We start from the raw sequence: 27609 nt of genomic DNA, 5'->3' as shown, positions 1-27609 counted from the left end.
CGACTGACAAGATTCTGAGTTTCAGTTTGTCACTAAACTGACTCAACCTTCGAAAAGATTAGAAAAATCATCAGTGTTTATTCAACCCCCCCTTCTGAACACTCTTTCACCAGTTATTCGATCCTATCAAGTGGTATCAGAGAGGTTTAATCTTGTCCCTGAATATTTTTATCCACAAAACTGATAAACATGTCTTCATTCAACAAGATTCCTACGTTTTCCAGAGAATATTTTGACAACTGGAAAATTAGAATGCAGGCTCATCTAGCTGCACAGGACGATGACATGTTGAAACGAACTCGATTTTTTTTTCCTAATCTTAAATCATAAATTCTCAATTCCTAAATCGACCTTTAAAAAGATCAACTAACAATAAAGCATAAAAATATCTCTAATAAAAATCATTAAACAAATCCTTAAATCATTTATCTATCTAGCTAGTGCGGAAACATAAAGGCCCTCAGGTGTGTACTGCTGCACTCGACCCACTCAAGCGTCAGCGCCTCCCATAAATCATCAAATCCTGCATCATACAAACCTAGTGAGTCTAATGACTCATCACGTTCTAAACATGGATAGCAACTAATACATATACACTCACATACATTTAAAAATCATATTTTTATTTAAAATAGCTTTTGAAAATAAATAAACCATTTTAAAATCCTTTAAAAATCATTTAAGCATAATTAAATCATAAATAGAAAAATCATTTTAAAATAACTTTAAGCATAAATAAATCATTTTAAAAATAGCTTTAATCCTCATCATAAATCATATATCATAAAAATCATTTTTATCATAAGCTTTCAATCATATATCATTTTGGGTGAAGTTTGATCCTTGAAAGTGACTAGCTTTTATCCTTGGGTCGACTGCAGTCTTAGCTCCACATGGTCCATGGGGGTGTGCACTAGGCTCCACCGTGGAAAATACGATCGTCAGGGTTCCCTCGGGGGCCTTTTCCCATAGACGGGTTCCCTCGGGGGCCTTTTCCCAAACATGGGTTCCCTCTGGGGCCTTTTCCCGTAAATGTATTTCCTCTGGGACCTTTTCCCCTCACGTTATCCCCACAAAATCATATATCATAAATCATATCTTTTGTCACAGTCAATTCACATCTCTCAAAAATATTTTTCGTTTTCTTTTAAAATCATAAAATAACATAGCTTCCCAAAAATAGCATTTTAAACAGTAAAAATTGCACAGTTTTACCATAAATCGAAAAAATACATATTATCATCAAAATCATCATTTTAAATCATAAAATATCATTTAACAAGCGTTATGATCCTTCGGGACGCTGCCAAGCGTTTTCGTATTTTCTTAGGTGTAAAAAGACCGTTTTGCCCCTGTACGTAAAAATTCTAGAATTTATATTTTTTGCACTTTTAATGACATGAGATTATTCTAAATAATTATTTAAGCTTAAATAAATTTTCTCGTATTTTTATTTGGCTTAAATCGATGACTTTTAAATTAATCTTTAAATATAACATATTAATGTGTTTTAATCACGACTTAAACCAAACCTTAATATAAAATTCCCAAATTAAAAACTTAGACTTTTAATAATTATTTGAGCTTAAATATAATTTTCCATAATTTTATTAAGCTTAAATCTAGGGGTTTCAATTAATTCTTCAATTAACGTTTCGAGCGGCGATTAAATCCCGAATAAATCCAAAACTCATTATTTTGTTCCCAAATTTTAAAAATAACATTTTTAGTATTTATTCTACCCTTCCAAGTCATGTGCCACACCCGTGGACCCATGGATTCAATTTTAGTCCTTTAATTTTTGAAATTGACACGTTATCGAACCACCCGAGCCATCTCCCAATATACTCGAGCCACGCCCAAGCCACCTTGAGCCAAACCTGAGCCAACCCACCTAGGCACCCTCCTGACCAAGTTCAGCCCAAAGATCATGACCTTAACCCACGCACAAGCCTCCTGAACCAAGACAAAACCTGCGCATGGAAGAACCTCTCGCCTATAGACTCCTAGCCAAACTTGGACTCCTCCAGCCGAACCACCACCGAACCACCATGACCCTAACCGACCCTGGACCACGCCCAGACCCAGCCTAGACCAGCCCAGCCCCTAGAACCCCAAGCACGAAGCTCTGAACTCGGAAGACACCAGCTGCCACTACAACAAAAATGGCTTTTCGCAGCGCGCTATTAACAGCGCACATTAAAAGCACGCCGTTAATATTATTATTAACAGCGTGCATATTTATGTGCGCTGTTAATAGTATTAATTTTTTTAAAAAAAAATCGTGTGCACTATTAACAGCGCGCATTAAAAGCACGCCGTTGATAATATTAATAACGGCGTGCTTTTTATGTGCGCTGTTAATAGTATTAAATTTTTTACTATTAACAGCGCGCATTAAAAGCACGCTGTTAATAGTATTAAATTTTTTTTAAAAAAATCGTGTCTATATATTAACAGCGTGTATGAAAAGCACGCCGTTAATAATAATATTAACGGCGTGCGTTTTATGTGCACGCTGTGAAAGAAAAAAGCGCACACTTATTTTCTAAGCGCGCTCAGTTTTCATTCCTGAGCGCAAATTTCTTTTCTGTCATTTCTGTGCGCTGATTTCTTCTTCTCAAAATCCTTCTCGCCGTCTCTACATATCCGCCATCTTCGCCGCCACGTCCTCCTAACCGGCGCCGCCTGTGTCGTTATGGTTGATTTCAGTCATCAGATGCCCTAATCTGAAAGGTAAGGGACCTTTGCACGATTCTGTAATATTTAGGAACAATCACTGGTTTTGATAAATAATCCGGTAATTGAGTTATGATTGCTCTGTAAATGTAGGTCTTGATTTTGATGTATCTTTGGTTTCATTGAAATTACTCATTGAAGTAGGTGCTCATCCATTTGGGCGGTTTCATCGGATTGTATTTCTGTGAATTGCTTATGTGTATTTCTGCGAATTGCTTACTCGTGATTTTTTCCTCGGTATTTTTATGGTTATTTTTGTTTGATTATGTGTTTTGTGATTGTATTTCTGCGTATTGCTTGGAATTGGAACATTACTCACATGAGTCTTCAAGTTTCACCGAATTTGAGCCACTGAGCTTATCAAAATGATGGAATTGTTGAACTAAATCATTCTAATTGGGTAAGCCAAATGATCCTTTTCACACCTTATAAGGTTCCTCGTGACACCACCAAACCCCTACCCTACTTCTTTGTGCACGTCAAGATTTTCTCGTCCCACTTTTTTGCTCTATATAACGATAGAACTGTTATTTTTGTATAGATTGCACTCGAACGTAACTTCACAAGGGGCCGCAGGAAGGATCAAGTAGAAGCTGCTTGTCTTTACATTGCTTGTAGGTAAGAAATCCATCCGAAGTGTTGATCTTTGCTTTTTTTTTTCCTCTGTATTTTATTCCATTTTTTAGTTGCTTTTTGTTCCCTGTTAGATAAGCTTGCCAAAAACTTTAAGTCCATGTATAATGTGTATACTGGCTTATGTTGTAGGCATCTCTGTCTCATATGTCGATTTTACTTAAATTTATCATCTGTGAGGCCATATGTTTTGATCTTCAGATTTGGGGTCAGAGACTTCTCATTGTGGCTCAAACTTTTTTGTCTTTTTCATGTACAACATGTTAGGTTATCTTGCAAAGTTGGTAGTTTTGGTAGAATTTTTTATATCATCAAATGGTGGTATTTCTTTTTCCAAAATTCCTTATAATCTTCGTTACTTAATTTTGTATTAAGTTTTAAAATGGGCATAACTAGGACCTAGAGACTTGTTCTGTTCTTGTTTGCTGTCAATTCAAGAAGAAAATACTCTTCGCCTAGTGCTAACTTTGAAAAGGTGGTCTTTTTGGTATACTCGACTGAACAAGTAGAGGCCCCCACCACTCTCTCTGTCTCCCATCTTTCTTTTTATTTAATACAGTTGTTTTTATGATTAGAATTGGTAATTAAGCGAACCATTTCTTAAAGTTAATAATTCACAAGATGATATTTTTATTAATTGAAATAATTGTCTGAGTAGGATGATTATTGAGTATTTTTAAAATTTTTGATTTTTTTATAATAATATTTTGATTTTTTAGAGCAGAGAGACTGAGAGCCATGATCACCTATTATATAATATTGTGTACATGTTGAATGATGGCTGCAATTAGTTGTGTTTACTTGGACTTTAGTCGATTGATTTGTCTAATAACCACTTGGAATTGGATATCTTTTTTCATATTAAGTGAGGCTTGTGATATGACAATACTATGAAGTCGGCACATTTTATAGTTCTCCAAATTTACTACTCACCCTATCTCTGCACCTTTGGATCAAATGGACTTGTGTTTTGGAGCATGCATTCTGTGCACCTTTGGATCAGTAAAAGGATAAACAATAAAAACACAAAATAAATACTATTAAGCTTTATTGGGCTCACTAGTGTTCTATGCCATTTCGGTTTCAACTTTCAGGCACCCAACCTACAATTTTCGCTCAAAAACTTTTGGATTTTCATATGTTCTATGTGGCTTAAGTATAGTAGAAAGTTTGCATACTTAGGCCACAGGAGATTTCTTGCTCATAATCATCCATTTCGTTAGAAAAAGAAGTGGTTTAATGGAAAAAAAGAGAGTAAAGGAAAACCTAGACCTTTGAATGGGTTAGAAATTGCTGATGCATTGAAAGATATTGAAAATGACTGAGGTAAAAAGCAAAAAGGTGAGACCGTCAACACTTTGAGGAAAAAGAGGAAGAAGCAGGATAGTTCAAAAAAGGTACAAAAACCGGTTCAAAGGTGGAAGAAAAAGTCAATTTTTTTCGAGTTGCCATATTGGAGTGTAAGTTATTTTGCACTCTATTCATTAGATTTTGTAATTTTTTTATTTTTTGTTCCTAAAATGTTAGAAATATTATGAACTAACACTATGAAGCTTGTTGATGGTTACCTTTAGGTCCTCCTGCTACGTCATAACTTAGATGTGATGCATGTTGAAAAGAATGTCTGCGAGAATATCATAGGCACATTGTTAAACCTGAAGACAAAATCCAAAGATGGTGTGAATGCTCGCAAAGATTTGATACACTTAAAAATTAGACAAGAATTACATCCTCAAGAAAAAAGAGAAAATAAATATCATTTGCTTGCTGCCCCGTACACACTGTCTAAAAAAGAAATGGATGTATTTTGCTCTAGATTGAAGAAAATAAAGTTACCCGAAGGATATAGCTCAAATATTGGTAACTGTGTTTCTGTAGAAGAGCGCAAGCTTATTGGGCTGAAATCTCATGATTGTCATGTTCTGATGCAACAATTGCTATCAGTAACATTGAGAAATCTTCTACCGAAAGGTCCACGCAATGCTATATTTCTGTTGTGTGCATTTTACAATGAATTATGTCAAAGAGTATTAGACAGGAACCGTTTAGAACAACTTGAGGAGAATATTGCTGAAATTCTATGCATGTTGGAAAGGTATTTTCCACCCGCTTTCTTTACCATCTCGGTTCACTTGAAAATTCATTTAGCAAGAGAGGCTCGCTTGTGTGGGCCAGTCCAATTCCGTTGGATGTATCCATTTGAAAGGTATAAAATAATCATTAATCTTTTTGACAAATTTTATATTATATAAATATTTAGATTATGCTATCAACACTTCTTTAATGTGAATTTTACTTTGTGATTTAGATTTATGAAAATACTAAAAGGGTATGTGAAGAACCGGGCAAGACCAGAAGGTTGCATAGCCGAGTGTTACCTCGCAGAAGAACGAATGGCATTTTGTAGTGCTTATATAAAAAATGCTTCTAGTATTGGTGTTCGTTCTAATAGGAATGATGATTTGGAATTTGGATTATCAGAAGGTCGTCCAATTTCTAAGGGGAAAGAAAAGATTTTAGAGGATCACGTGTTACAAGCTGCACATCGATATGTGTTGTTCAATACTGCAGAAGTTGAACCTTACTTACAGTGAGTGTAGTTAGTTTCATACTGTTAGTCTTGATCTATTACATATCTTGTGTATTCTAACATATCCATTCAATTATTTTAATTAGGATGCACATTGACGAGCTTAAACAAACAGAGCATCGTTTCTTAAGTAACGAAACATTGTTACAAAAGCAGCATATGGAAACATTTGCTGAATGGTTATCAAAATAGGATCATGTTAACTCTTCAGACCGAATTCAATGGCTAGCACATGGTCCAAGAAAGCACATTACATCTTATACGGGATATATTGTAAATGGACATCGGTTCCACACAATTGATGTTGAAAGGTCGACACAAGATAGTGGTGTTTCAATTGAAGCCGATACTGTTTGTCAGTCTAATGCTAATGACAATTCACATACAGTAGGAAGACTATCATACTATGGGGTTATACGGGATATTGTTTTGCTAGACTACTATTCTTTCAAAGTGCCTGTTTTTAGGTGTGATTGGGCCAATCCTGGAACTGGTATCAAAATTGAAGATGGTTTTACATTGGTCAACTTACACCAAGGACTAAAAACTTTTGAAAGTGATCCTTTCATTTTAGCATCACAAGCAAAGCAAGTATTCTATTCCAGGGACAATGATGAAACAAATTGGTATGTGTTGCTAAAAGCGCCGCTTCGAGGTATTATTAACATGAATGTGCTTGAAGAAGATGCTTATACGTCATCAACACCTCTTGATGTGTCTCTACTTGAGATTAACATTACTGAGAAAGAACCGTACTCGAGGAATGAGTGTGAGGGAATCGATGTGACTGAGACATGAAGGAAATTTTCAGGGATTGATTTTATAGTTATTTATTTTGATTGATACATTTTTTCTAAAGTTACGTAACTATTTATTTAGTGTTTAATATATTTGTTTGCTTGTTTTTTTTCAGTGATGCATCATGTCATATTACATATTTATCAGGTTATTAAATAACATTCAAAAGATGAGCAAAATGGTCAAAAAACATAGCAAAGGATCTGTAGATGAAATTCAGGTGATATTGTTTTCTATTTTAAATCTTGTTTTATTTTACTAAAGCACAAAGGTTTTATTTTACTAAAGCACACTATTACATTTCAATGTATCTTTTTTCCATTTTACAGGAAAATATATCTAATAGGTTATCGAGAATGGATTCTAACAATTCAGCTAATTCACCACATGATTTTCATGGTAAAGAACCAATTGATGATGACAAAACAGATAAGAAAAAATGACGGGGTTCATCAAAGTTGAAAATGGTCAGTGGCCAAGACAAGTGTAAAGAGTTGGAGCGTAATGAGTTTGGACAGCCGGTTGGAGATAATTCAGTGAAGTACGCTTCTTTCCTAGGGTGCATGATAAAAGAATTTGTGCCTTATACATTAGATGGATGGGATGACATAAGCGAAGAAGTGAAGGATAGGATGTGGAGCTGTCTTCAGGTAATTTATTTAGTTACTAAATTTTTCATTTCCATTTTCATAACAAAATGTAGACATATTTTCTTGTTATTTAATGTACAGCTGACTTACAAAGTTGAGGATTGTGAAAAAAATCAATTTTTCGAAAGTTGGCTAAATTGTGGCGTGATAGGAAATCCAAATTGCAAATACTTGTACGAGAAGCTAATACAAGTCGACTGGCTTCACGAGATCTCAATCTTTTGAAGCCTGAATTTATGGACCAAAATCAGTGGGAATTGTTCGTACAGAGGACATTATCACCTAACTTTCAAGTGAGAATTTTTCTGGACTCTTTTATGGTCACTTAATACATTTGCTTTATCTTTCAATTTGTTGGTGCTATTTAGATCTTTGTGGTTAATGTATTGTGTTGTTGCCCCGACGAGACTGCTTTGTCAGTAGTTTAGGTGTGTGTTTGGATGTAATGGTTGTCTGGACATATTGCATTCTTGCATTTAGTTGCAAAACTAGAACACATGGCGTAACATAGCAAATCCAAAGAACAGTTGATTCCAACACCACATATTGCTTACTAGCTGCTGCAAGAAGTTGAACCTTTGAATCACTTTCCTTTACAGCCGCAGCTACCATTGAAGAGGCAACTTCAGCAGCAGCAAAATAAGTTTTCTATTTAGAAACAATCTGACAAATATTTAGGTGAGAGTGGTGGAAGAAGGGTACCAGCGAGAGCTTTGTTATTTGTTAAGCTACAAATTTTCTATTTTATTTTTTAATCTTAATTTATGAATAAGTTTGCTCTAAATTGGTAAAAAATGAGAAATATTTGTCAGAAACCTTTTACTTTGACATGCCACTGGATTTTCTTTTTGCTGACGGTTGGTTACTTGAGATGCACCATTAGTTTATTGTCGTGCTGATATTTATCTATGTTTGAGGTTGGATGACATTATCTCAAGACTTATTTGCTTCAATTTTGAAGGAAAAATAATTTGGTATAAGTGATATTAAAAGATCTATTTCTTGATTTAAGTTTTAATCTTTTGAACAATTTGATTGTGCGATTTGAACTAATATCAGGAAAAGAGTGAAAGATTTAGAGCGATGAGGAAAAAAGAAGATCACATTCACACAATGAGCCGGAGAGGTTATGCTCGTTTGACTCACATTATGGTAATTTTTTTTATAATTTATGTAATTAGTGATATATACATCTTTTGAATTATGTTCTAACGATTTTGTATATATTTCTATATTAAAGGAAAAGAGAAGCCCGACAGATACAAAAATTACGAGATCGAAAGTTTGGATTGAAGGTCACAAGAAAAAAAATGGAGAGTCTAGTACTCAAGTTGTTGGAGAGAAAATGGTAATAATTAGCTTAACTTTGCATCATTTTTCTTGTATAAGGTAATGTGTAATTGGGAAAATAGAATTAACATTGCATTTTTTGTTCTAAAATAGATTACATATTTGCATCATTTTTCTCATAATTTTTTTTCTCATAATTTTTTTTTTGCAGAAAGAAATACAAGAATGTCCACCTGATTCTCAAACACAACTAACATTGTTGATGATGCAATTAGCCTTGTGTTTGGCAAGGAATCTCGGGGTAGACTGCGCGGAATGGGCTTCGGAGTTACACCATCGAAAGTTGGAGCTTCTGTGAAACAAAATGGAACTATTCAACAACTTCAAACTATGGTACAAAGCCTTCAACAACAAATGCAACAAAATCAGCTACAAATGCAAAAACTGAGGTCCATGTTTTTACAAAATATGAATAAACAAAATCAGCAAGAACAGACTATTAAAAACAACATATAAAAATTATGTTTGGTATATATACACACTTAAATGCTTCTGAATTATCATGATTACATCGCTTGACACGATTTGATTGTAAAATTAGGTTTCTAGTGGTGGTATTGGTAGTGGTATCGGGAATGAAGTTGGTAGCAATGGTGATATCGATATTGGTGCCAAGAAAAATGGTGATTTTGATCATGTTTATCAGGTAATTAACTTTAAATTATGTAATTTTAAACCGCAAAATTGTTACAAAAATAGACACGGTTGAATCAATAACTTTTCATTGTTTATCTACAGTCAAATTTGAGGAATGTGAGTCCTGGAGATATTCGTGCTAATACTAAATGTAAGCTGCTTCATTGGTGTGCTGATGAATTAGTTGTTGCAGAAGGTCGAATTGCATCCACAAATCCAAACACAAAAGTGCATCACGTTGTTCTTGGTAGATCTTGTTGGAAAGTCTGGGTTGATAAGGTTTTGGTGGAGAAAGTGGACCTAATTCGACCAAATGATGAAATGCAGTTTCTCGAGGACGCGATAGGAAGCACGGTCGCATGGTTATCTAAATTTATAGTATTGTGCGATTGATACATATTTTGTGTTGATTAAACTTTTGGTTTTTCAGACTATCTGTTTTGATATACTGAAACACAATGACTTTTATCAATTTTGTGTTGATTAAACTTTTGGTTTATTGCTTGTGTCCATTCGATTGATTTTTTTAACGAATTTGATTTTATCGGCTTGCAAACGAATGATGTAGAATTTGTTTGCATACTGCGGATATTACTATTAACATCGTACGATAATATTTCACGCGTGCTATCGATACTATTATCAACGGCGTGCGTATGAGCGCCGCAGATACTATTATCCACGGCGCGCATGCGCACGCCGTTGATAGTATTATCCGCGGCGTGCATGCGCACGCCGTTGATAATAGTATCCGCGGCGTGCCTTGGAACGCCGCGGATAATACTATCAACGGCGTGCGCATGCACGCCGCGGATAATACTATCAACGGCGTGCCTGTACACGCTGTTGATAGTAGTATCCGCGGCGCGCTACGGATACTATTATCCGCAGCGTGCATACGCACGCCGTTGATAATCTTGAAGCTTTAACAGCTTAGAGTTGTGCAGCGTGCAATGCGCGCCGCGGAAAGTGAATTTGCGCGCTGCGGAAAGCCAGTTTTGTTGTAGTGTGCGCTACTTGGAGTGCCCCTCGCTCCTCATGTTTTGGTAATGCCAGCAGTGACCCAAGCCACTCTAGCCCCTGGCCCTACCCATGCCCATCACCCTAGGACCCTTGTGGACCACCTAGCCCAACCCCAAATCGAGCCACACCTGCAACTCTCGGCCACCCCATAAATTACCTCCGAGAAGAGCCCCAACCAGCGTGGACTCCTCCTCAGCCCCGCTGCACGAGCCCTAGCTCCCTAGAACTCTACCAACCCCTCACACCGAGACCACCACTGCCCCTAGACGAGCCCCACCAACCCACGCAAAGAAACGAGCCATATCATCTTGTCCAAGCCAACACAACTCATGGCTCCTATTCTGAATTCTTCCCTTCGGTTCCAGCATGCTTTTCTTGTTAAAATTGACATGTTTTGCTCATATTTTAATCATATTTTATCATGCTTTGGCAGCGTACTCGTTGGATTCAAAAACGTTTTTCATAAATGCATAAAAACATCGTATTTTTGAAAATAAACGTTCTACCATAAAATATTCAAACACGTATATTTTTCACACACAAACAATTAAATCATGCATAATATGATTTGTATGATGTTTAAAAAAGTTTAGGAAACGTGCCTTTGCGTTTATAACACTCGATTATTCACAAGCTTTTCTCTCCTCATAATTTTCAAAAAATCTGAATTGTGTGTGCATGGTGTTTCACGGCTGATGGAGGGTTTAATTGTAGTGTTTTAAAAGCCTAGATGACTTATTTATTAAATAATTTAACATATTAATGGGCTTTGATTTTGGGCTTGCAAGCTTAGGGGTTATTGGGCCTACTTAATTAATTAAATTTGGCCCAATAACACTTATTTAATTAAAACATAAAAGTTTATAAAATAAGTTTCCATAAAATACTATTTTTGATCTTTTAAAACTCCTTGTTTGCCCAAAACCGGCTTCCCGAGAAAAATCAAGCTCAACTCGTAAAATAATTCGAACTCCAACATTTTTAGGAAAATTAAATCATTTTTAATCATATTAGGATGCCTTGTCATTATTTAATAAAAAATAAATATTCTTGTCTGGGTCGTCCCCGGTCTCCTTTTCCATTCCTATTATCGAATATTCGGGTAAAATTCTTAATTTCATTAATTCATATCATATTATCACTTAATCATGTAATCATACATTTAATCATCTAATAAATATCATGCTAGCATTTAAAATAAATTAAATAAAACAATTACGCAATTAAAATAATTTTTGCATGCATGTGGTTTACGTGGACTGATTTTTCGGACGTTACACATGTGGTACGTTATTACTGATGGACCCATGAAAATAGTTAAAGAAAACATAACTGTTGCAATAACTGAAGGGGCACCACATCGCGTTGAAAAGCCCAGAGAGGAATGGACAATTGAGGATAAGAGGAAAGTCAATCTTGACAATATGGCTAAGGACATCTTATATAAAATGCTGGATAAAGTCACATTCAGCAAAATCAAAATGTGCAAAACTGCCAAAGATATATGAGAGAAACTGATTCAGCTTTGTGAAAGAAACGAGCAAACCAAGGAGAACAAGCTATCAGTTGTTGTTCAGAAATTTAACAACATCAAGATGAAAGCTGGAGAATCCATGCATGAATACGATGAAAGGATCAGCGGCATTATAAATGAGCTGAATGCACTGGGAAAAGTGTACAGTAACAAAGAAGTATCTCTAAAGGTGGTTTGAGGTCTTCCCAAGGAGTCGGACGTCAAGACCATTGCTATGCATTAATCAAAGGACCTTAATAAGGTTGAACTTCATGATTTGTTCGCTGATCTAAAGGCTTATGAGTTTGAACTACAAACCAGAGATGGGGAACCTTCTACATCAAATGTCACAGCTACCTTAACTGCTGTCAACATGGAATCAACTGGTTTAGTTGACAAATCTGCTGATAAATTGAGTGATGACGCAATGTCACTGTTTATCAAGAAATGTGGAAGATTCATGCGAAGAAACCAAGGAAATTTCAAGAAATAATACAAGAAAAACAACTCAAAGGAAGAATCTTACACTTGCTACAACTGTGGCAAGACTGGTCATTTCATTGCCGACTGTCCCAAGCCAAAGAAGGACAGTCGAGGATCAACTGAGAAGGGAAAGAATCCCTATGAGCACAGAAGAAGAACCAAGGATGACAAGAAGTCACTCAAAAAGAAACATGAGGTGCTCATAGCTAAAGAGAGTAAGTCAAAGTGGGCAGAAACTGACAGTGAGGAGTCAGAACCTGAAAGCCCAATCATTTCAAGTGATGATGAAGGGGAAGTCAAGTGTTTAATGGCAGATGATGCTGAACTGGAATCAGAAATTGAACAGGTATTTGACTTCGGCTCTACTGATTTCACTCATGAGGAACTTATTACCACATTGCATGACTTGGTAAATGAGTATCACAAACTTGCTCAATCATTTGAGAAGGTCGGAGCTGAATAAAATGATCCCAATGGCAACAAAACTGGAACTGATGAGTCTGTTGAAGTGTTGAGTTTAAAAAAGGAGATTGCAAAGCAAAAAGCTGAAATGATTAAAACCAAGCTTTGATATATCAGTTAAAAACTAAAATTTCAAAAAATACTGAACTGATTCAAGCTTGGAACAAGTCTTCAGTTACATTGACTGAAATGCAGAATTCACAAAAATCAGTTGATGATAAAACTGGTTTAGGCTTTAACAATCATGTTGAAAATTCTGCAAGTGAGACACAACCAAGGTTGAATGAAAACAAAGGAAAGTACATTACCTTTGTAAAATCAACTATGGTAAATTTATTCTCAGAACCAAGTAAACCAGATGTTCAACTGACTGAAAGTAAGAACAAAGCCAAACGGTATGGAATTGGATATAGCCCTAAGAGTTCAACTGATTCAAGAAATTGGTCACATAAACGATTCAGTTACTAAAATCAGCACTCAAGGAATGACTATTACAATTACTACAACTGTAAGTCAGTTCAGAAAAGTATCAAAAGAACAGTCAGTTGAAAAAGGGTACAAATCATATTGTTTCCTCCTCACACCACACAATTAATACTCAAAAGTCAAGAAAGACTATTTGTAACACAGCAACAGGAAAGTCAGTTAGACTAGTCCAAATCTGGGTTCCTAAAGGGCTAATAAGTTCATGACCCAAATGAATGTGGGTACCAAAATTATATATTGTAATTGATTACATGTAACATGTACATACAAAGAATCAATTTGGTATCTGGATAGTGGATGTTCACGACATATGACAGGGGATGCAAAACTGCTATCCCAACTGATCAAATATAATGGTCCAAACATCAGTTTTGGAGACAAATCCAAAGGTAAAAATGCGGGTATGGGTAAGCTTATCCATGGTAACTTTATTATCCAAGATGTGTTATCAGTTGAGAATTTGAAGTATAACTTGATTAGCATCAGTCAGTTATGCGACAAAAATTTCTCAATTCAGTTCGATAGACAGACTTGTTCAGTTAGAGACTTTACTGATGAGGTCATCCTAACTGGCAATCATTGTGGAAACACATATAAAGTCAGTTGGACTGAACAACCTTATGCACCAGTTTGCTTTATAGCTTCCAAATCTTCTAAAAACTGGTTGTGGCATAAGAGGCTGAACCACCTAAACTTTAAATCCATTGCCTATCTGAGTAATCATGATCTTGTAACTGGTTTGCCCAAAATAGATTTTTCGAAAGATAAGATTTGTTCAGCATGTCAGTTTGGTAAGCAAGTAAGATCTTCATTCAAAAACAAGAGTTGTAAATCATCATCCCGATGCTTAGAACTGTTACATATAGATCTTTTTGGTCCAATACCAGACATGAGTTTAGGGGGAATGAAATACACACTAGTAGTTGTGGATGATTTTTCTAGATTTATTTGGGTTATATTTCTCAAATCAAAAGACCAAACTGCTGCACAACTGATTAAACTCTTTAAAAGATTATTAAATGAAAAATCAGTTTGGATTGATCGAATAAGGTCTGATCGAGGGATTGAATTCATCAATCAAAATCTTTCAAAATTTTTAGAAAATACTGGAATCAAGCATGAGCTCTTAGCAGCTAGAACCCCTCAGCAAAATGGTGTAGCTGAGAGAAGAAATCGGACCCTTAAAGAAGCTGCTAGAACGATGCTTGTTGATTATAGTATTTCTCAAAGATTTTGGGCAGAAGCAGTAAACACTGCATGCTATACTCAGAACAGATCAATGATTAATAAGAATCATGTGAAAACACCTTATGAGATCTGGCATGGAAGAAAAAATGAGGTTTCATATTTCAAAATATTCGGCTGCAGATGTTTATTCTTGATAATGACAAAATCTTTTAAAAGCCTTTGATGCTAAATCTGCATAGGGAATATTTCTTGGATATTCTTCAGTTAATAAAGCTTATAGAGCCTTTAATAAAAGAACTTTAAATGTTGAAGAATCAATACATGCCGTATTTGATGAATCTGTACTAACTGATAAGCCAACTGATCCAGTTGAGCTAGATGATCGCTTAACAGATATTAGTTTATAGGATGATACTGAAGAAGAGAATCATATCAATCGAAACATCCTTCAATCACCTAAACCAGAAGTATTGGATCAATCAGTTGAACTGGAAGTTGTTCCTGATAATCAGTTGGTGGATCATAGTGATGATATTCAGTTACCAACTGATACAGCTCCAACTGAAACTGAAGAAAATATTCAGTTGCCAACTGAAGCAGTTGATGATGTGGATGCTACAAATGTTGAACTCAGATGGAAGAAGTCACATCCTCCAGAATTGATGATAGGTAATCCATCCGATCCGGTAAGGACTAGAAATCAAATGCTTAATCTACTCATTCATTCTGCTTTTGTTTCGCTATTGGAACCAAAGAAAACTGATGAGCCTCTTGCTGATCCTAACTGGATAAATGCTATGCAAGAATAGCTCAATCAGTTTACCCAAAACAATGTGTGGAACATAGTTCCAAGTCCAATTTCTAAAACTATTATAGGTACAAAATGGGTTTTCATAAACAAACTGAACGAAGATGGTTCAGTTGTGCATAACAAAGCTAGACTTGTAGCTCAAGGATATAGGCAAGAAGAAAGAATTGACTACGATGAAACTTATGCACCAGTTGCAAGACTGGAAGCAATAAGAATGTTCCCTGCCTATGCATCATTCAAGAACATTAAAGTTTACCATATAGACGTGAAGAGTGCCTTCCTAAATGGTCAGTTACAGGAAGAAGTTTATGTTTAACAACCTCCAGGTTTTATCAATCTCTCTTTTCCTGATCATGTCTATCATTTGAACAAAGCTTTATATGGTCTTAAACAAGCTCCAAGAGCTTGGTATGAAACACTGTCAAAATTTCTAATTGATCATGATTTCATTGTTGGATCAGTTGATAAAACTTTGTTCAAATTTTCTAAGAATGATCACATTTTACTTGTGCAAATTTATGTTGATATTATATTTGGGTCAACTAATCCCAAATTATATGAGAAGTTTTCCAAGTTGATGCAGGAAAAATTTGAGATGAGTATGATGGGTGAACTGACATTTTTCCTCGGTCTGCAAGTGAAGCAACTGGAAACTGGTATTTTTATCAGTCAGACCAATTATACGAAGGAACTCCTCAAGAAATTTGGCATGGAAACATGTTCAGCTGCAAATACTCCCATGAGTTCATCATTTAAACTAGACAATGATCAAGGGGGAATATCAGTTGAGACGACAGTCTACAGAGATTTAATAGGTTCATTATTGTACATAACTGCTAGTCGTCCTGATATTGTATTTGTTGTTTTTATGTTTGCTAGATTTCAGGAAAATCCTAAGAAATCGCATTTTTCAGCTACCAAATGTATTTTAAAATATTTTAAGGATACACAAAATGCGGGATTATGGTATGCTAAAGATTCTACTTTAAATTTAGTTGGATATTCAGATGCAGATTATGCAGGATGTAAGCTAGATCGAAAAGGCACCAGTGGATCTTGTCAGTTTCTAGGAGATCGACTGATCTCATGGTTCAGCAAGAAGCAAACATTCATAGCTACTTCCACAACTGAAGCAGAATATCTTGCTGTTGTGCCCAACTTCTCTGGATTCAGCAACAACTAAAAGATTATGGAATTGATGCTAAAGAATCGCCCATATTTTGTGATAATACCAGCACAATTGCGATCACATATAATTCAGTTCTTCACTCTCGGACCAAGCATATTGATGTCAGGCATCACTTCATTAGAGATGATGCTCTGAAGAAAGCAATCAGACTGGAATATGTGCCAACTGAACAACAAGCTGCTGACATCTTCCCCAAACCATTACCAGAGACTAAGTTTTCTCACTTTCGCAATATTCTTGGTTTAATTGACTTTTCTTAATTATATTAGTTTATTGTTGTTATGTCAGTTGCGGTTCATTCAGTTAGTTATTTATCAGTTACTGTATTTGTAATGCCCGAGATTTTATATCATGTTAAGCTGAGATTATTGATTTTGAACTGATGTAATTATAGACGGACCATTCCGAGACTAGATTGGGCAAAGCATATGATTATGCAATTTTTTGGACAGAACTATTGGCGCCCGCGCGGTAGAAAATGACCGCCCGAGCGCCAATGTTCAATACGAAGATCATTTGGACAGAACAGCTGGCGCCCGAGCGGTAGAAAATGACCGCCCGAGCGCCAGTGCAACCCGTTAAGGTACCGTACAGAGTGTTCGGCGCCCGAGCGGTAATTTGTGACCGCCATAGCGCCGCCTGATTTGTATGAAAATGAGCCACTTTTCAATTACATGCAACTTGAGATATATATAACATTCCTTCTTCAGCAATCAAAGGAAAGAAACGAAGAAACGAGAAGAAATCGAGGAAGGATTGAAGAAAATCCTTACGCCTTTATATTTCGATCCGTCCGCCTGATTTTGAATCCGACTTCGGTACTGTGTTTCTATCAGCAGAGGCTACAACTGGACGTAAGTTTTGTTACGTTTGGATATGATTTGAAATTATGATATTGTCGTAATTGAATAAGAATCATATATGGTGTTTCTGATACAGTAGACATCGTATAATTGAAGTCAGATCGAAGAACGAACTGTGTCTGTAATTGTTATGATCTTCAGAACTGCTATGCTAGAGATTGTACAGAATTGAGAGTATGATCTATTATTGTCGAGAGTATGAATTATACCGATATTGAGGATGAGTTCTGGTAGTATATCTGTGATGTTGAGATTGACTGGGGTATCTAGACTGTATTGTTATGCCGTCGAAACATCCGTAAATTGATATTGATCAGATTCGGTATAGATTGAGATTGTATCGTTATATTGTTGACATTGACAGATTATATTGTGATTTGAGTATTGATCAGAACAGGTCGTAAGTTGAGTTATACATTGATATTGTGCATATTGATATTGTCATTGCCGGATTGGGTATGGACAGATTGGAGTACGAGACTTCGTCTTCGTCAGATCGAGAATATAAAGGTATAAATCAATGTGAATCGGGAGATCGACTTAAGTCAGATTGGACTTGAGTTTCCCTAAATCACATACTTGTATGTTATCGCTTTTCATACATTTATATCGTTTGTGTGGGGATCCGGACGCTAATCATGTTCTTAATCGTCATTGGGACTAATTAATCAATTATAATAAACAGGGTTTAAATTTTTTTTTATTAAAATATAATATCAAATGCGGAACGTAATGGAATCACTCTACTATACATATCAGTATAAAAGTAAAGTACAAGTCTTGTACTATATACAATCATTTACAAACTAAGGTTCAACTACTAAATATCAAGTGTTCAACCCTATCTCAGATCAAGTCCGTAGTCTCCACTCTAATCACGATTTCTCTCTTCATCTCCTCGACCCTGAACCTGTCCCACCTGTTGTCATGCACACATACAAACACGACAACAGCCGGATAACTCCGGTGAGAATAAAACCCAGTATAAATCAACGAACCATGCAATCATATAAATAATATAAAGCATGTAACAGATGACAGTAATATAGATAAAAATCAGAAACATAATCAATATCAGACTGTCGACAATGCTCGTAACTGTACAATTCAGACTAGACTCAATCCTAGTCAAGGGATCCCGGTTTCCAGAAGTTGGCATTCCATATCGATCACCAGTAATAGAAGAAGCTCTGATTCTATCCACATCGATATAGTATCGATCACCAGTAATAGAAGGAACTCCGATTCTATCCACATCGATATGATATCGATCATCAGGAATAGAAGAAGTTACGATTCTATCCACATCGATACGGTACCGATCACCAGTAATAGAAGAAGCTACAATTCTATCCACATCGATAGCCAATCATCCGGTGACAGACTTTGGCACTTTCGGCAATACACTATCTTGTGACATTGTGCAATGTGCCCGTGGCGATCCCGCCACTATCAGGCACTTCTGTCCCAAGATTACTCGTCTAATACCTGCTATCTATAAACCAAGAGAACAAGTACATCAATCAAATCCATGCAAATATCAATGCAATAAAGTAAGTATGTGATTTAGGGAAACTCAAGTCTAAACCGACTCAAGTCGATCTCCCAATACCACATTGACTTATACCTTCCGTTTGTAGTCTCGGTCTGAAGCAATATCAGTTCTGAACTCAAGACTGTCTCTGTAAATCTGAAACGATATATCGAGAATCATAATATCAATATTCCATTCTCAATTCAACATTGAATCTGATTATTCTGGATGTAATTCAAAATCCACGGCATAACGGTAAAATCTCAATATCCCCGTTAATACAACATTACCAGATAACAGTTACAATTCATAACCACTGTCCAATACAATCTATAAGCCAGTCACAATTCAAATTTGTCCAATACCACTCAATATAATCTGAAAAATCATAACAAATCCGTAATCAATCTGTTTTTCAATCTGACTTCGATTCTATGATGTCTAACGTATCAAGAACATCATATATGAATCCTATTCAGTTCTGACAATAGCATAATTTCAAATCATATTAAAACGTAGTAAAACTTACGTCCAGTTGTAGCCTACGTTGATAGGAACACAATACCGAAGTCGGATTCAAAATCTAACGCACGGATCGAAATATAAAGGCGTAAGGATTTTCAACACATTCCTCTGGAGCTTCTCTCGTTTCTTTCTGAAGATTCATGAGGTTTGCATATGTATATATATATCATGCATGTTGAAGGGCAAGTGGCTCACTTCTTTGCAAAACACGTCTCGCGCATATGCGCGACCTTCATCGGCGCATATGCGCGAGACAATATGTCTCGGCGCGTTCCAAGCACGGCAGCTCGCGCATATGCGCGCCTCATCTCCGCGCATATNGTTTGAATGAATATGCTTTGTGTATTGATTTATAGAAAAGCATAGAGTAGTAGATAGCTATTGAGTGAGAGTCACTGACAGAAGGGCCAGATTAGGACAGAGTTGTTAATGGCCCATTGCACATTGTTAGAGTTAGAGTTGAGGTAGATATACCTAGTCTTTGGCAGAACAGCCAAGACACCGGACGTTTGGTCATATCGATGTGCTTAGAAGAAGAGCGACTTCTATTGTAGATAATCGAAATAGAGAGGACCAAAGTCCGTAAATAAGAACGTACCGCCACCACGATCGGGAAAGTAGGTGGGAGATTGTTGTGTTCTTATTCAGATCGGGATCCCTAGATTAGAAATGAGTCGAGTTTGAGTCTGAGAGTCACAGAGTGTGATTCCTTATTTGATATGGAATTATGTTTCTGATTTTGGTACTTGTTTAGAGTATTGATTCATGTTTTGATTGAGATACATGTATGTATATCTGATGCATGCTTTTATATTGTTTATATGACTGCATGTATACTTGGTTTATACTGGGAATTTAATTCTCACCGGAGTTATCCGGCTGTTGTCTTGTTTGTATGTGTGCATGACAACAGGTGGGACAGGATCAGGGTCATGAAGAAGATGAGAGAAGACGAGTTTAGTGTGGTGATTCCGGACTTCGATGTAGATAGGTTTCAGCTCTGGATTTGTAGTAGTTGAACCTTAGTGTTAGTTTGAATACTTATTGTACTAGATTTGTACTTTAGATCTGAATATTGATTTTGTATATGAAATAAGATTTATTTCATCGTTGCGCACTCATATAATTTAGAAAAAAAATTTTATGATCCTAATTACTTGTTTAGTATATTGATCCTAATGACGATGAAGAAGATGATTAGCGTCCGGGTCACCACAGTATTCAATTAGTTAACTGTTTGTCAACTGATGTCAGTTTAATCACTTATCAGTTAGCTCTTTGTTTGTCCACCGATGCCAGTTAGTTTTGCAGAAAAGTAAAGAGACAACATTGAATCCAAACTTCATTCAATTTGAATAAAATCGGAACCAAAATACACGATTCAGTCAGCATCTTGCCAGAGGGTTAACCAGTTATTCAAATCTTGACAGTACAATCTCCTATAAGCTTCTGAAGAGGAGATCTTCTCAAGCATGTTCCACTCCTTCCACGGCATAACGTGCATCAGAAATTGATCAGTAACTAGCTATGAGGCATGGGTGACGTCAAATCGCCGAAAGTACTTCCTAGCAATAGCTCTTTGTCTGGCAGTAAGAACCTCTCCATGACATCGTATACTCTGGAGTTCATGCATCTTAATCCAAGAAGACATGGCACCTAACCAGACTTTCTCTTCAATGCTTTCTTTCAAAGCTTCTATTTGACGAAGTGTTGATGAAGAAACCGGAAAGTTGGAACTGCTTGAACTAGACATCTTTGCTGATTTACTGTTATCTAATATCCTTGTTCTTATTTATAGATAGGCTGTTATCAAAGAAATAGAAGAAGACGAAGAGGCTCAAGTCAACTGAAAGCTTTTGACTTATCCAGACTGAGTTTTTCTTACCCATTCTTTTATTTTGCATTTATTAAGGGGGAATATTAGATTTAAATGGTTAACCGAGAAGACAATAGTCAGTTGGTCTTCAACTGAACTGAATCAGTTCACAACTGATCACTCAGTTGCTGACCCAACTGATCTTCTCCCATAAGTTAACTGATTAATCAGATAATATTCTATATTAAGTGATGTGACTGATGGTTTACGCATTTAATTGTCGTCTTTCATTGAATAATATTTTGAAACGTTGCCCCACGTGATGCATTTATATTCGACACACGTTTTCATCACACGTGCACACGTTTTATTCAAACTTTATTGGACTGACACGTGTCCAAAATTTTAACTGTCACATACATATGTACTCTACCCAGCTTCTATTCAGTTTTCCCTTACGCTTACTTCGATTTACAGAGCAAACATAAACTCAAAGCATTCTCTCTCACAGAAAAATCAATTCATCCAATGGAAAATCAAGTTCCAGCTCATTTTCTAAATGCTATGGCAATCAACTTTGCCTCTATCATGACTGTTTCTGATGAAGGTGTGAAGAACACCTTCAACAAACTAGAAGCAGCTGGACTCAAACATTTTTTTGGATTATTTTCCCAGGAGATATACCATAAGGAGATTCAAGAACTTTACGCTAATGGCTACGTCACTACTACTGGCACGATCGCCACTTCTGTCAATGGTCAGCTATTGATTATTGATGAGGAATCCTTCTGCAATCTATTTTAGCTGCCTACTGATGGGCTAGCAAATATTTCTAAAATCAAAACTGCTGATGTTGAAGAAATGCAAACTGCATTCTCTGCTGATGGACGGAAAATCAAAGTTTCCGATCCTAAGAGGGAACTAAAGCCAGAAGTTCAGTTGCTGGCTGATATTGTAGCCAAGGGACTATTAGCGAAGGCAGGATCCTTTGCTGCTCTCAAGATAGAAAATTTTCAAGCTATGACTGCTATCATGGCTGATAGGCGACTGAACTGGAAGAATATCATTTTCAAATTTTGAGGAACATGTTTCAGTCGTCCAAGCAATCAAAGGGATATGCAGTGTAGCTCAGCTATTTGCTGTAAGTCAAGGGGATGGTGAGTGATGATTCTGAAAGATCATCCAAGCTTAAAATCTTCAATGCTAAGAATGTCCAGCCGCCACAGCCCAAACTGGAAATATCTCCTAAGCAATTCTTGAAGGTGAAGAAGGAAATCGGGATGCAGGAGGCTCCCAAATCAGTCCACAAAACAAAGAAGACAATCAGGAAGAAGATAATCAAGAGAAAACTGATTGTCAGTGAGTCTGATTCTGAGAAGACTCCTTCACTCAAAATCACCAAGAAACCCAGGACTTTGAAAACAAAGCCTGCTGCTGCAGTTGGAAACATCCCAACTGAAATACTGATTCAGTCAGGAGCGCAACAGCCTATTCAGGCTACACCGCTGAGAGCTGTACCAACTGAACCATCAACTGAGGTTCAGTTACCTCTTTCTGACGACCAATCGAAGAAGAAGAAGAAGATCACCAAATCTGGTGATCAGTAGAAATCGACTGGAGTCAAGGCTCCATTAATCACTATTTCTAGCTTCTCCACTCTACCAGCTGCTAGACCCAAAGGGGTCGTGATTACAGAAAACAATGACGCAACCTCATCAGGATTGAGTCTCCCTTATGTCCTGACTGATTCTAAAGGCAAGGAGAACTTGAAAAAAGAACCCCGACCAACCAACACAGTCCAAACTCACATTGATCTCATCTGGACTGAGATCAATGAATTTTTTGAGAATAAACTGAAAGCTTTTGAGGATTGGTTCCATTTCAGAACTGATGTATTTGCCAAGAAATTAGAGAAGAAGTCAGTTCTGAAGAAATTTATCAAACTGGAGGCTCTTGTTCTGAAATTTGTCAAAGCTTAACGATTCGTCAAGCCTTGCAACGGAAGAAATATTTCTTTGATCAAATCCGTGCAAAGAAGCTAGGCCAAATGATGGCTCAACTGCGGCAAAACTATGATCCTACTAGTCCAACTGCTTTTAATGACAAGGCAGTATATGATCAACTGGACTTGGATCTTATCTCTTTGCAGATGGAAATCAAGCAATGGGAAATGGACCAAGAGCTGATCATTCCAACGGGTTCACATGATCACTCATCTGAAGAAAAAGTTGAACTCTCAGTCCAGACCCAGAAGCCAACTTAGGAACCAGTTGCTGAACCATCAGAACAAGCAACTGCTCTTTCAACAAAAGATGTGCAACCATCTTCTTCTGCTCCTAAAACCTCTTCTGCTGAAGTTCAGTTGTACACCGATGCTGATTTATCTTTGGCAAACATCTACGAGGTCATCCAATCAGTTGCCTCTGATATTAAGCTAAATATTTTATCTACAGTTACAGCTGAAGAGACTCAGGGGACAGAACAGCCAGCAAAAGAACAATTTTTGATTCCAACTGAAGAGCTAGTTCAGCCGTCTGCCACAACTAAACAGGAAAATATTTCAGAAACTAAAGAACTAGTTCATTCAACCTCTTTGACTGAACAAATAGTAACTGAACAGGAAGTGCCTGTTGAAGAGCCAAGCTTGACTGAACAACCAATCACAGAGACTGTTCAGTTTCAAACTAAAGGAACAGTTCAAGCTGGTCAACCAACTGAAAAGCTAGGCAGTGTATCAGCTGATGAGCTTGTTAATGAGCCATATTTTATCTCAGCTGATACTCAAACTGAAGAAGCTTCAAAGAATGCTGCTGATCATACTCCTCCTCCTTATCCTCAAATTCAAGAAGCTTTAACCGAAGATGTTCCGGAAATTATAGAAGTTGAAACAACTGACATGGCTTTAGTGATTTTTGATCAACGAAATCAGGAAGAGGCACTAGAAACCTAGAAACTGAATCTATGTTTGAAGAGATTCAAACTATTCAGAATAACCTGGTCAGTATGATGACTTCTATTTCGGGCATCCAATCAACTCAGCTGACACATACAATGAAGATTGATACAATGAAGGAGAACACTTTCAAGAGTCTTCAAAAGATAACATCAGATGTTACGAACTTGTTCTTCCATTTGGATCAAAATCAGAAAAGAAAAAGCATTAGCTGAAGCACATTTCAATACACAAGAAATGTTCAACAATCGCTTCGACTTCTTGCAATCCTCTCTCACCAGAAGAATGGACACTATGCAAGATCTTCTGATGAATGTTGTTTCTATCATCAGCTCAGAGGTTAAAACTTTATCCAAGAAGGTGGAGGAGTTTGACAAAAAGGGAGAAGATAAAGAAGAATACCAGCAGCAAATATCCAAGAAGAGATCTAGTCAACCAACTGATCAGCAACGAGCCGATAAGAGAGCAAAGAAATAGATGATCAGTTAGAAGATAGTCACTACATCCATTCAGTTGAAAACTATGGCAGATTTTGATAGTTACAAGATTCTTGAAGATTATTTCATTCTTTTATTCTTTGTACGAATCCGTACATTAGAAGAATTATTTTATCTACAAAGAGTTAGAAAATTAATTTTTGTTTGTTCAGTTGCAATTGATTAGTTAATATATTCCAAGTTTTGTCAAACACCAAAAAGGGAAAAATTGTTGGAAACTAAATTTCGATTGTTTGACAAACTAAGTGCTTAAATCATTTGAACTTAACTAATCGAGAAGTTCGTTAGTAACTAAACAAATACTCAACAGAAAGTTGCCTATAACTGAAGTTTAAAGCGCAGATTAAAAAAGACAACTGAAACCAGCTGAACTGAATTAACGCAGAGAACTCACTGATCAGTTGCTACATTCAGTTGTGAGCTTATCGGCTATTGCTTATCAGCTGATCCTTCAGCTGTACACATCATCAGTTAACGAAAAGGACATTCAACTGACAACAGTACAAAGCAGATAATGGGTATGCCGCATGTCAGAAAGCTGCAGTGTACGAATGTCAGAGGTATATTGACTTGGCAATTAACGGATATAAAAGATTCAAATTGTATTGATTATTAACGTTGAAGAAAAGTAGCAGAAGAAAACAGCTGAGACACACGAACTCGATAACTAAGAACTACAACCAACGAACTTGCTGTTACTCTGCTGAAATTCTCGCACTTATTAAAAAATCAAAAGCTCACACTTATAAGATATATTCGTAGCATTCTAGGCTATTTTTCGAGCTTACTAGCACAAATTATTCAGTTAAGTACTGTGAAACAGTTTGTAAGCTAAGAGTTTCAGTTTTAGTATTGTTAAGTCCAAACTGAAGTGGGTCTGTACAAGTGTTTGTATTGATCAAAGTCTTTTAGTGAATATCATATCTTTGTGATAGAAGGGGTGATGTAGGAGTGTTGAAATCTCCAAACATCCATAAAATTCGTGTGTTCTTATTCCATTTTTACTCTATCTGTAAGTCAGTTTATTTCCGCATTTTATTGTTAACTTATTTATATTGACTGACAAGATTCCGAGTTTCAGTTTGTCACTAAACTGACACAACCTTCGAAAAGATTAGAAAAATTGTGAGTGTTTATTCAATCCCCCCCCCCTTCTAAACACTCTTTCACCAGTTAGTCGATCCTATCAGTTCTTTTGTGACCTACACTTGAATTATCATGATAGATTTTCCATTGTGTGTCTCCAATAGGGTGTGTAATTGTGCCAAAATCTTATTAGTTTTGTGTGGTGTGTGTTTGACAATTTTTTATTTAGACCTTTCCTTCTGATCAGCTAACATATAGGTTTGCAATTGTATTCATTTTATTGCTTGGCCATCATAGAGTTCTACTGATATACTCTTGTTAGACCAGCTTGATTTGGAATGAGAATCATATTCGTTCTTGCTTAATTTGTTCTTGAGCCAGCATGATTTAAAATTTCAGGTTCTACATATCCAAGTCCACGATGCATTCCTTTGTTCTTCTTATAAATAGGTTGACCAATTTGAAATTCAGGTTCTAAATGTTCATATATGGTGTTGGATCTAACAAAATCTATGAGTTTAGATTTTCCTTTCTCCAGACACAACTGAGTACTTGTTTCAGAAGTACTGCAATCACACTAGCTTGTTTTTGACCTTATCGCATCTTTCCAAGTGAAATAGAAGACTTTTTCCAAGTGTTAATTATATTGTTCAACATTTGATTTTCAATTATTACTTTACCTTTAGATAGCATATTTTCGTTTTCAGCCGTAATTGCTTAGCAGTTCTGCTTACTTTATGGAGATTCTTCTACTGCAACAAGGGCGACGCTAGATATTCATTTACAATTATGGATGGAGATGCAGATCTTGCCGACGACTGGCATAACGAACTACTAATTCCAACTCTCGGACCTAAGGCACACCGTCTTGATCTCTAGTTCTATACCCTAACTGACCAGCATACCTCGGTCTAGGTCCTTGTGGGGATCCGATAAATACATGGGGTATCACCACTTATTTTCTTGAGTTAGTTCTAACTGTTTGATTCATGTATTGACGAATATATCACATCTGTTTTTCTATAGGTATCATAGCATACAATATAAAGATAATTTGTACACAAATGTAAATTAATCACTTGGAAGCGGGAAAAAATGCCATAAAAGCGCAATTGAACTAGTAATAACAAACATTTGACAAAGGTTTGCTATTCAATAATTCATCAATAAAATCAAAAACAAATTATTTGTGACTGTTTCTACCAATACCCAAATTCTTGTAGCCACATAAATAATTTTCCACTTGTTAACCACATGATTTCAACACCTCAATGTGAAAAGCACATGAATGTCTAGATATATAAGTACGTAAATTTTGAATATTTTATCGATAATGATTCAAAAATTTCATGAAACGTACCTTCGAAAGTTGACCGATTTCCTTGCATGTATAACGCCATCTTTGGAGAGAAGAAAAACGTCTCCTTGTTAGAGGAGAAAATGAAATATCTAAGGTGAGTAGAACACATTTTTTGATTTTTCAAAGTTGTACCTAGTATTTTAAGTTCTTTATGAGAATAATTGAAAATCTAAAGAAAGTTTAGATATATGAAAGTGTTTTGAAAAATTAAGTTTGAATATCACATTGTTTTTTATATCTTCGCAAAAATGTAATAAAAATATCATTATATTTATATAAAGTTTATAAAAATTTATAATTAATGTCTTTACACTTTCAGAATCCACAAAAATAATTACATTTCCTAGATTGAATTAATTTACACTAAACAATTTTACATGATATGGTTTTTGGCTAAATATTTTTATCTTATAATACCACTTCA

At 36.1% G+C, this 27609-nt stretch overlaps 1 protein-coding gene across 13 annotated transcripts; it reads left to right on the top strand.

Moving 5' to 3' along the window:
* The first annotated feature begins 4573 nt into the window (after window positions 1–4573).
* LOC140975288 (uncharacterized) lies at window positions 4574–9791 on the top strand. Of its 13 annotated transcripts, XM_073438922.1 has the most exons (8): window positions 4575–4832; window positions 4947–5578; window positions 5681–5962; window positions 6908–6980; window positions 7090–7410; window positions 7492–7703; window positions 8470–8562; window positions 8651–8758. In XM_073438922.1, the coding sequence occupies exons 2-5, from the start codon at window positions 4977–4979 to the stop codon at window positions 7201–7203; spliced, it is 1071 nt and encodes a 356-aa protein (XP_073295023.1). In that variant the 5' UTR covers window positions 4575–4832; window positions 4947–4976; the 3' UTR covers window positions 7204–7410; window positions 7492–7703; window positions 8470–8562; window positions 8651–8758. The 13 variants fall into 13 exon arrangements, with proteins under 13 accessions (XP_073295026.1, XP_073295032.1, XP_073295031.1 ...); XM_073438925.1 differs by having other exon boundaries at window positions 4574–5578; window positions 7166–7410; XM_073438931.1 differs by having other exon boundaries at window positions 4574–5578; window positions 6049–6980; window positions 7166–7410.
* Window positions 9792–27609: the final 17818 nt, after the last annotated feature.

This window comes from Primulina huaijiensis, chromosome 4 (genome assembly GCF_012295235.1).
Source record: "Primulina huaijiensis isolate GDHJ02 chromosome 4, ASM1229523v2, whole genome shotgun sequence".
NCBI classification, from domain to species: Eukaryota; Viridiplantae; Streptophyta; class Magnoliopsida; order Lamiales; family Gesneriaceae; genus Primulina; species Primulina huaijiensis.
The sequence above is the reverse complement of the archived record's forward strand: the minus strand, read 5'-3'. Positions and strand labels throughout refer to the sequence as shown.

Excerpts from the sequence above, each read along its gene's own strand:
- LOC140975288 (XM_073438922.1), top strand. The coding sequence starts at position 4,977 with ATGCATGTTGAAAAGAATGTCTGCGAGAATATCATAGGCACATTGTTA. Across the intron at positions 5,963-6,907 it reads GAAGTTGAACCTTACTTACA|GTTATTAAATAACATTCAAA; the intron begins GTGAGTGTAGTT and ends CATATTTATCAG. Across the intron at positions 6,981-7,089 it reads GATCTGTAGATGAAATTCAG|GAAAATATATCTAATAGGTT; the intron begins GTGATATTGTTT and ends TCCATTTTACAG.